The 10,888-nt window shown below is 48.5% G+C and overlaps 1 protein-coding gene across 1 annotated transcript; it reads right to left on the reverse strand.

The window, feature by feature from the left end:
- Positions 1 to 8,887: 8,887 nt before the first annotated feature.
- On the reverse strand, positions 8,888 to 9,576 carry LOC149460403 (serine/threonine-protein kinase SBK1-like). Its single transcript, XM_089679767.1, has 2 exons — positions 9,550 to 9,576; positions 8,888 to 9,469 (listed from the first exon to the last, which is right to left on the reverse strand). The coding sequence occupies exons 1-2, from the start codon at positions 9,574 to 9,576 to the stop codon at positions 8,888 to 8,890; spliced, it is 609 nt and encodes a 202-aa protein (XP_089535893.1).
- Between the last annotated feature and the right edge of the window lie 1,312 nt (positions 9,577 to 10,888).

The raw sequence follows: 10,888 nt of genomic DNA on the forward strand, positions 1-10,888 counted from the left end.
CCCGAAGATTGAGGTTGCGAGTAGACAACCACACCCGATCGCCGACCTGGTATGAAGGAGCGGGCAACCGTCTGCGATCAGCCTGGAACTTCTGGCGCTGAGCTGAGTCCCTCAAGGCCCTCTGGATCTGCCCCCAAGAAGAACGCAGGGCAGCAAGATGGTTCTCCACAGCCGGAATGTCCTGTGGTGAGAACCTCTCAGGTAATACCGCGGGTTGAAACCCATAGTTGGCCATGAAGGGAGACATCCCGATGGAGGAGTTGACCGCCGAGTTCCTGGCAAACTCTGCCCACGGCAGGAGATCGGCCCAATCATCCTGATGGTCTGAAATATAACACCGAAGGAATTGTTCTAAGGCCTGATTGGAATGCTCCGCAGCCCCATTGGACTGCGGGTGGTAGGCTGATGAAAAGGAGAGACTAATACCCAACTGGGAGCAGAAGGCACGCCAGAATCTGGACACAAACTGACTCCCGCGGTCTGAGACAATCACCTTAGGTAACCCATGCAGGCGAAAAATCTCCCTGGAAAAGACCGTGGCCAGTTCCTGCGCTGTGGGTAATTTCCTGAGTGGAATGCAATGGCACATCTTGGAAAACCGATCGACGATCATGAGGATGACCGTATGACCCCGAGACACCGGGAGGTCTACAATAAAGTCCATCCCTAGATGTGACCAAGGACGCTCCCCATTGGGAATGGGTTGCAGAAGACCCAAAGGGAGATGCCGTGGAGACTTATTCTGGGCACAGATCGAACATGCCGCTACATAAGAGGCAATGTCGGCACGGAGGGTTGGCCACCAGAATAAGCGAGAGACGACCCAACACAGCTGGTTCTTCCCTGGATGCCCGGCAGTTTTGGCGTTATGGTAGGTACGCAGCAGGCGGGTGCGCAATCCCTCGGGTACGAAACATCTACCCTCCGGCCTCCCGGGAGGAGCATCAGTTTGAGCCGCCAAAATCTGCTCCCCAAGGGGAGAGGTCAGACTGGTGCGAATGGCAGCCAGGATCTGATCTGGAGGTATAAGTGAGATTGGCTCAGAGTCCTCCCTGGACGACTCAGAGTATTGCCGTGATAACGCATCAGCCCTGACATTCTTGGAACCAGGCAAATATGAAACCACATAGTTGAAGCGTGACAAGAACAGAGCCCATCTGGCCTGGCGGGGTGTCAATCTCTTGGCCTCCGAAAGATAAGTCAGGTTCTTGTGATCGGTAAGAATGAGGACCGGAACCGCGGAACCCTCGAGCAGGTGCCTCCATTCCTTGAGAGCCAGAATGATGACCAACAACTCCCGATCTCCAATCTGGTAGTTGCACTCAGCCGAGGAAAGCTTCCTGGAGTAGAACCCGCAGGGAAGTAGGGGTCCATCGGGTGACCGACGCTGAGACAGGAGAGCCCCTACTCCCGTCTCGGAAGCATCAACTTCGAGGACGAAGGGCAACCCAGGATTGGGATGCGAAAGAATCGGAGCCGAAGCAAAGGCAGCTTTCAGAGCCTCGAAAGCTCTGATGGCCTCGGATGGCCACTCGTGAGGGTTACTCCCCTTCTTGGTTAGGTCAGAGAGAGGCTTTGCCAATGTGGAGAAGTTCCTGATGAACTTCCGATAGTAGTTGGCAAAACCCAGAAAGCGCTGAATGGGCCGAAGACCATTGGGACGAGGCCACTGCAGAACTGCCGCAACCTTCTGAGGGTCCATGGAAAATCCCTCCGCGGAAATTATGTAGCCCAAAAAGGCAACCTGGGATCGATGGAACTCGCACTTCTCGAGTTTACAAAAGAGTCCGTTCTCACGCAATCGTTGCAGCACCTGCTTAACATCCTGGACATGGGACTCCATGGAGATAGAGTAAACCAAGATGTCATCCAGGTAAACCACTACGCATTGCTGCAACAAATCACGAAGGACATCGTTTATGAATTCCTGAAAGACCGCGGGCGCGTTACACAATCCGAAGGGCATCACCAGGTATTCGTAGTGCCCAGTTCTGGTGTTAAACGCGGTCTTCCACTCATCCCCCTGTCTGATCCGTACGAGGTTGTACGCCGCCCTAAGGTCGAGTTTGGTAAAGACCGTTGCTCCCTTAAGGCGGTCGAATAACTCAGAAATCAAAGGAATTGGATATGCATTTTTAATGGTAATCCGATTGAGACCCCTATAATCGATGCAGGGCCTCAATTCCCCACCTTTCTTCTTTACGAAAAAAAACCCCGCTCCTGCTGGGGAAGTAGACTTACGAATGTGCCCCCGGGAAAGCGCATCCACCACGTACTCCTCCATGGCCTTATTCTCCGCAACCGAGAGAGGGTACACCCTGCCACGTGGAGGAGTGGCCCCGGGTTGCAGGGATATGGCGCAGTCGTAAGGACGATGCGGTGGTAAGGTACCAGCGCGTACCTTATCGAACACGTCCCGGTATTCCCCATAGTCGGTGGGCAACGCAGAGTCAGAGGAGGCACACAATACCTTAACCGGCCCCCGGATGCACCCGGCCCCACACTGTGGAGACCATGAGAGAATCTCGGCTGTTTGCCAATTGAAGGTTGGATTGTGCCTCTGGAGCCAGGGATACCCCAAAACCACCGAATAGTGTGGGGAAGAAATCACCTGAAAACAGGCCAACTCCCTGTGAACAGCCCCAATGGCTACCTCTATTGGCAGGGTCTCGTGGGTAACCTGCGGCGGCTGCAGGGGCCTGCCATCTATTGCTTCGAGAACCAATGGGGCAGCACGAGCCTGCAGGGGAATGGAGTGCTGCGCAGCAAACGAGCTGTCCAAGAACAACCCACCGGCCCCAGAGTCTACCAACGCCTGGGCCGTCACCGAGCCCCCTGTCCAAGAAAGGACCACGGTGATCAGTGGCTTATCCTTGCGGAACGCCGGGGACGAGGAAACTCCACCCAAGATCTGTCCCCGACATGATCTCAGGTGCGAGCGTTTCCCGGACGGACCGGACAAGACTGCCGAAAGTGCCCACCGAGGCCACAGTACAGGCAGCGACCCTCCCGACGCCGAGCGGCCCGCTCCCCCTCGGAAAGGCGAGCAAACCCCAGCTGCATGGGTTCCCCACCAGACAAGCTATCCCCAGGAGGCGTGGGAGGAGAGGGAGGAACGGGTGGGACAGAAAACGCAGGTGCCAGTCGATTGGAAGGCCTCCGCAGGCGTTCCTTGAGTGAAGGCCTCTCCCTGAGCCTGGTGTCAATCAGGATCAGGAAAGAGATGAGCTCCTCCAACACCACAGGCAGTTCCTTAGCTGCAATCTCGTCCTTCAATGAGTCAGAAAGACCATGGGAAAACGCAGCCACCAGAGCCTCATTGTTCCAACCGACCTCTGCCGCCAGGGTACGAAACTCTATAGCGTACTCGGCCACGGTCCGTGAACCCTGATGCATGGTCATGAGCAGCTTGGCCGCCGAGGCGGAACGAGCCGGTACGTCGAATACCCTACGGAAGGCATCGACAAAACCAGAAAAATCTTGAATCACCGGGTCGTTCCTCTCCCATAAGGGATTTGCCCAGGCCAAGGCCTTGTCTGAGAGTAGTGAGATGAGGAACCCCACCTTTGACCTCTCAGACGGAAAGGCGTGGGGTATTAATTCAAAATAAATACCCACCTGGTTGAGGAACCCACGACACTGACTCGGCTCACCCCCAAAGCGCTGTGGAAGAGGGGCTGAACCGGTCATACCTCTGGACACCGCGGGTGCCGCATCAGCCGCGGCGGTAGGCACAGCAAGCGGAACAGCAGCGGAAGCGACCACCGGAGCGACAACCGGCCTAATAACACCAGGAGTAAGGTGCGCGGTGCGTGCAAGCAGAGTTTGCAACGCCTGAGCAAACTGATCCAACAGGTGATCCTGTTGATCGAGTCTGGCGACTAACATTGGGAGCGAAGGCGTGCCTGCACCGTCAGGGTTCATGGCACTTGTGTAATGTCAGGGCAGGAGCTGAGGAACGGACAGGCAGGCCTAACAATGTAACGCACTGGCTGACGACAACCACCACCCACAGACCGAAGTCCCTCAGGGCGCGGAGTCTAAGTCCCAGGCTGCCCTTCACCAGGGCCCCTGATGGTGGGGATGGACTTGACGCAGCCAGGAACCAGGTCGCGGCCCCCGAGACACCTCAGCTGCGGTAATGGCCGCCGCCAATGGCGTGTAGCTGGTGGAAGAGACAAAAGAGTAGTCAGACAAGCCGGGGTCAACAACAACAGGACAGAACAGTACAGGACAGCAGACGAGAATCACAGGTCACGAGCCGGGTTCAGCAACAGAGGGTCAGATCAAAGGAGAATACAAAGAATAGTCAAGACAAGCCGAATCAGATACCAGGAGAGTCACGAGAGTCAGAACAGAGTAACAGCAACACAAAGACACAAGACACAAGTGCAAAGAGCATGTGCGGGCCACAGGCTTATATGTCATCAGCCACACCCCTCTGGAGGATGGACCACAGAAACCTGAAGGCATAAAAGGGCTCCCATCATGCACAGCAGAATCCAAGATGGACACCAGCACATGAAGTAACATAACCACAGGGAAAAGGTAGGACCTTGACACCCGCCCAGCGCCGACAGACGTGCCTGGGTCCTAGTGCCCGCCTGCCTGTATGCCTTGTCGGGATCCTGCTCATGCGCAGATTCATGTGCTGCGGCGAACTTCTTGTTCCCAGACACTGGGTTTACAATAAACAATGCAAATTAGAAATACAAAAGAGGGGGGAGGGGTACATAACCAGGCCTCGGCCCACAAAAGTGGCTCCAAGCAGTAATAAGAGAAGGGGATGTTCCCTTAAGGTTTTGCCAAACCTTCTGCAATCAGAATAACTAGAATTGTGAAAGAGGACACGTAGCAATGCAGCGACCCCACTGACTAAATACCAAAATGCATATACAGTACTGGAGTGGGAGATGCCCTACCAAATAGACTATGCTGAGAAGGATGGACCCAACAGTAGGTCACACCCTCCCACAGCAATATGGGGCCCAATCACCTAACATTGCTATTCTTATGCTGTCCATCTATATTATAAGAACTAGTAATTGTGTTCTTAGAAATAATTACATTAATTAACTTAAGAATGTTTTATAAAACAGGACATCAATGGGCCGGCACAGGGAACCAGGAAGAAGAAGTTAACCACCAATGACCTCCATTTTGAAAATGCCCAAACCCATTGATTCAGTGGGGTTCAGTGTCCAAAATTATCTCCCTAAATCACATTCAGTAGGCAGTACTGTTGCTGAATGTTACTTAAAGTGAATAGAGCTGTGCTGCAACTGCCTGTCCAACATTAGGCTTGCAGTTGAAAATACCATTGTAAATACTTCTGTCAGAGCCTGGGATCGAACCTGGTCCTTCTGCAGTGAGAGGCAATGTCTCTTCTCGCTGAGCTATCTGGAACGCTGGACAGCTCCCTTGACAATTCTTGGATAATCCTGCCTTGTGCCTTGTATTCTCTTGAACCTTGATCTCCTTGCTCCTCCCATGAACTTCCTTATAAAAGCCATGTCTCTGCACTTCCTCCTTGCCAGATTATTGTGCCTTACCAGCCAATATCCCGCTTACCGATCCTGCTGCCGTCTTCATCTACGTTACCGACCTTTGGCTTGCTACTGACTACGATTCTGCCTCATCCTATCTACTACCGTTGGTGACCGACTCTTGGCTTGTGACTGACTCCGCTTCTGTTTGATCCCTGAACTGTTTGATCCGCTTTTGGTTTCCAGCCTACTCATTCCCTGGTGGGTTGATCCTGAGATCTGCGACCTGGCATTCACATGCAGCCAAATCCATCTCCACCATTAGGAGCTCTGGGGAAGACCGGTGGATGCTTAGACCCCGCACCTCAGGTGAGCCTGCGTCATTCCCAGGGTGGGCCGCTGGTGTACCAATCCTGCTGGTTACAGGTAAGCCTTACAACTGCTGTAGCAACTGGTCTCTGAACCTGACCCAGACCGTGACAACTTCCTCAACTGTCCAAGACAACCCAAAACATTCAGGAAGAAGCAATATGGCCTCATGATGCCTGTCAGCTGCCCCTGTGCTTCTCTGTGAAAAGTGATCTAAGGCCTTAAAGTCTTGCCCACCCACACATTTCTTTTTTTAGTTTTCTGCTAACAAGAACAATTGAGTACTGCCATGGATACATTTTTATTTGCACTAACATTCAATTTTCAGGACAAGTTTTCAAGGTATATCCCCATCTTCAAGGTCCAACCAGAGATGAATGGTTCTACTCTCAACAGGAAATACAAGACAGCATACAATATCCCACCCAACCATTTGTTTTTTTTTTTTAACCTGATGGCTGTTGGGCTAGTGGTCAATGGGAGCACAGATATGTGCACTTCCCTCTTGTCTCTTTCCCAAGGCTACCCTTCATTGGTAGGTTCTTGTCCCTCCATATGGTTGTGGGAATGACATTCCTAATGCTTACCTCATTACCTCTTTATTGAAGACTTCATGAATAAGGTGTTGCTTTGGGTGTACCTTATGGGCTTACTCACACCATGTGCATTGACATATTTTTATGCACCTCTCAGGTCTCTGCATGGGTATAAAGAAAACCATTGCCTTCCATGTGTCCTGTTATTGTCATGTGCAGATGGTGTGGTGTGAACAGGGCACACAGAAAACAATATTTTTCATTGAGCTTTTGCAAAGACCTGCATGATTGCTAGACCAAAAAGGGGAGGACCTTTCCCATGAATCAATCCTTGAAGGACCTTAATCAGAGGAAGGAATCAGAAAAAAGAAGTCTCAGCCTCAGGCCACATGCCCTCAACATTCAGGGTTGCCTTGCCAGGGGGAACCCTTAGCAAAGCACTTTGTCCCTATAATAAATGAGGACAAGGGTCTCTTACCCACAACCCTGATTGGTGGTTGTTCGGTTCCGCAGATACTTATTGGAACCTGGAAACCCCCTATATAATAAGTGGTCCCCATATGCAGCCCCCCCCCCCCCACACACATGGCTGGGGATTCCCAGTGAAAGCAAGCAGTGGTTCCTAAAATCCTGTGACAGTGGGAAGCTGTCATATGTAGGACTTAGAAATACAGCTCCTACATATGATGCTTGGGGAAAGGTTTGGGCGTTAGTTAAAGGACAATCCAGACTAAACCTTCATCTTAACCCTAATGGATAGGAAGATAGAAGACCTCCTTAGGATAATCTAGGAAGCAAGTTCTCCGTCTGTGGCACCAACCTTGGCAGCTGCATGTGTGGCTCACAATCTGGACGTTTGGATTGACAACTTGGGTCAGCACATTAGGGGCAAAAAAATTTCCTTGTAGGAGATTGTGGATAACCCTTAGCTGACAACCAAGGCTGTGTCATATAAAATGGACACAACCATGAAGTCCGTAAGAGCCTCCATCAGATCAGATCCTTTTCCTATTTGGCCAGAAGGGCCATCTGGCACAGCATGCAATACACTGGTATTTGTGACTTGGTAAAGGGTGAGATCAGTGGGCACAGCTGCTTCTGGCAATGTGGACAAACAAGGAACAGGACTAGAAGCCAACACTGATGCTGTTACTGCTGAAACCATCAGACCTTCATGCTGTGATCCCAGGACACAGCCCAGACACAACCGTCATGGGACAATAAACTAAAAAATGGGAATGCCCTGCCAAATCAGGAACGGTTGGAAAGTATCAATCAGTGGAGCCCCTCATTTCTCCTGCTAGGTAATAGAGTGTAAAGTTTTCAAAATGATGTTAATAGAAAAAAAAGAACAGAGAAATCAAAATCTGAACACTGGAACATCAAAGAAATAGAGGTTTTCCATACATGTGGGAGTAATAGCAGCAGAAGTAGTAAAGTAGTATAAAGTGATAGTAGTATTAGTAATAGTCATATTGCTGTATAAACATAATAATACAATATTGAATAAACCAGAGGTGAAGAAGCACAAGAGCACCACCCAGTGCACAGGAGGAGTAACCACAGATTAGCAAAAGTTACTACACTATGCAGCTGGGGGGGGGCTTGCTGATCTCAGGCTCGGTAATGTAACATCATTCCATCAATGTATCCAAGGATTCCTCAGTCCATACTGCAATAGAGTCATTAAAGTCTTCATTTATTATGACAATATTATACTTACCATATATGCCTTGTACAGAAGGATTGCAGAACACATTCCAATACACTTGACAATGAACAAAAAAAGGGAAAAGAAAACCAACAAAATGTAAAAAATGTCAATTTGTTCTAATATAGTACACATGTTTAGGAGCTTTATTTAAATCTGTCTTTATTCTTGCTGGCCGGGCTGGACATATGATTGACATGTGTTTCCCATCCTCATCTATCCTCCAGCAGGGAACAGGTCCTGAATGCTGCTGCAGAGAACTGGGCTCATGTGATGCGGTAAGCTTGGCTCCCTGAATCATTTCCCTATCAGCTCACAGAAGATGTTGCATAACATTGGGTGTCAAATCCTGGAAAAGACTGAATCTGGAGCAAAGACAATATGGGGCAGCACTAGAGCTTGGGGAGGGTGAACATTGCTTGTTCACATTGCAGGCCCCCCTCCTACTACATAAATGGCCTTAAAACTCATTTCCATAAGCATACATCGGTGTTATAGCTTTAGAATGGTATATGTTTGAATAGTGAAATTGCTTTTGAGAACTGTGGTGGAAAGAAGTGGACATGTGGTCCAATTAGATCTGTGCTTCTGTGGCTCATTATATACGGTTTTCCTACGCTATGAGTTAGTATTCCTGAAATCAGCAATTACAGTAGATAAGCAAACATGTGACCAGCTACAGAAAAAGCCAGCAGTCCTCAGATTTAGACTTACCTTCCCCTAGGACATGAGACTTGTATGAGGCAGCACTTGATGAGGCTCCACAATGGACATCATGCACTCTGTTATATCACATGTATGACCGTTTTCCTGGTTAGATTCTCTGGAGGCATTTTTGCTTTCCATGGCAGGTGGACATATTTTAAAATGTCCATAGCAGAACACCTCTCAGAGGCATTGAGGGCCAACAAGTCCCAGAACATCTGCCTGGCTTCCATGGAGAATTGTTGCCACTTTCCTGGTGCCAAGGTCAGATCTTTCTTTGTTTGCCACCAAGCAAACTCCCGATACATGGGGTCGTGACCCCCTGCTTCTTCCCAAGGAAATGTGCCGATCATAACTGTGTACAACAAGACTCCAAACGCCCACACGTCAATGCTCGGGTGCAGCAGCAATTGATCCCCTTCTTTTAAGCTGCACAATTCCGGAGCAGTATATGGGATGGACCAGGCCATACATGGTGCTTGAGTGCCCCGGAGCCTCGTCAGTCCAAAATCTGCTAATTTGACTTCCTTACATTCAATGTCCATGAGCAAAATGTTGTCCAGTTTAATGTCCCGATGGACCATTCCTCTGCTGTGCATAAAGTCTAAGGCACTCGCTATCTGTGGAACAAAACTCTTTACAAGATCTTCATTTAAACCAACCTGTAGAAAAAAAAGAGAGAAAATTAGTCACTAGACACAAATATAACACAATGTTACCCAACATATTGAACCCACCTTACCTCGTGTACAGGGAAACAAACATACATTAGCTGAATACACAAGGACTAGGATTAAAGGAAACCTGTCAGCATACAAAATGGTGCCATTAATGGTGCAAGATCCATCTTAACCCATCTTACTCCATTTTAAACCTTGCTTCATATCTTGAGTGATACACATACCTTAAACAACAAGCGTATGCCAACTATACATCCTACCAACTCACTGCCTTGGGAAAGGAATCTTTAAAACTCAGAAATGCTTCAAAAGCAACTAAAACTAGAAATCGTGACTTTATAAAGATCAATACATTTTTGATACAAGCTTACATTTTGCTTTACTATTGAATGAAGGTTTCCAGCTGGTGCCACCTTCTGGACAAAGACCTAGTCGTTGCTGGTTTGGAAAGCGATTTCATGGGTTGCGATGATATTTGGATGGCCGCTGAGACTAAGAGACATTCCGTATTCCACTAGGAAGTTGTCCATTGGAGTTGTCTCTTTACTCATCAGTTTCATAGCCACTAACTCATCTGTTGAAAGACAAAAAAAGACAATGAGTATCATAAACCCAACATTAGAGAAATGATGAAGCTTGCTAAAAACCTGCTAAAGTTACTTAAAAGTTTATGTAAATCTAAAAGCTCTGACTTATTAAGATCCATAATCATCACTCAAAAACTGGAAGCAAGGGGGGCTTGGAAAACTTAGAAACTTAAAAATGCTGCTCAAAGATTTGGAAATGTTCTGCAGCCGAAGCATTCTGTTGATTCTTAGATCTTGGATGTCACACTCATATCTCAGTTTAGAAGTAAAGATCCTTTAGACATCTGAGCTCTAAATAGAACTAAATCTGCAGAGGGCACCCAGAGCATTAACTAGAATATGTAAATATCAGACTTGTATATTATGGCAGACTTGCTCATTATAGTCTCCCCTCCTCTGGTGATGCAATATCTACAGTATGATCCCCCTTGTTGCACCATGCAACCGAAGAACCTTTACCTGCTAGTTACTCTTCTCCTTAGTTTATTTCCACTCATTCAGAAGCACAACTGATTCTGTAAATCATTCTCTTTACATGAATTAGGCTACAAATTTACCTGAACCCCGATGTTTGGCCAAGAGAACCTTTCCGTACGATCCTGTCCCGAGCTCTTTGATGGGGTGGAAGTGGTCTGTGACTTCCATCATCGTCAGGTTTTCGGAGGTTTCGGCAATGAGCTCAGGAAGTTTCCTTGCAGTGTTCTTGGTTACTTCTACGATGCTAGAAGCCATTCTGGAATCACAACATCAAAACATACAAATTAGTTTCATTTGGCACTAATCATTAGTAAGCGGCATTAATCATCTCTCTGGA

This window comes from Staurois parvus, unplaced genomic scaffold (assembly GCF_062004578.1).
Source record: "Staurois parvus isolate SC_StPar_1 unplaced genomic scaffold, SC_StPar_1.0 ptg000231l, whole genome shotgun sequence".
Classification (NCBI taxonomy): Eukaryota; Metazoa; Chordata; class Amphibia; order Anura; family Ranidae; genus Staurois; species Staurois parvus.

What these genes read in the sequence shown, in the direction of transcription:
- LOC149460403 (XM_089679767.1), bottom strand. Translation starts at nt 9,576, where the DNA reads ATGTATGTTTGTTTCCCTGTACACGAG. An exon ending in TTTGTTTCCCTGTACACGAG is followed by an intron (nt 9,470 to 9,549) that starts GTAAGGTGGGTT and finishes TTTTTTCTACAG; the next exon opens with GTTGGTTTAAATGAAGATCT.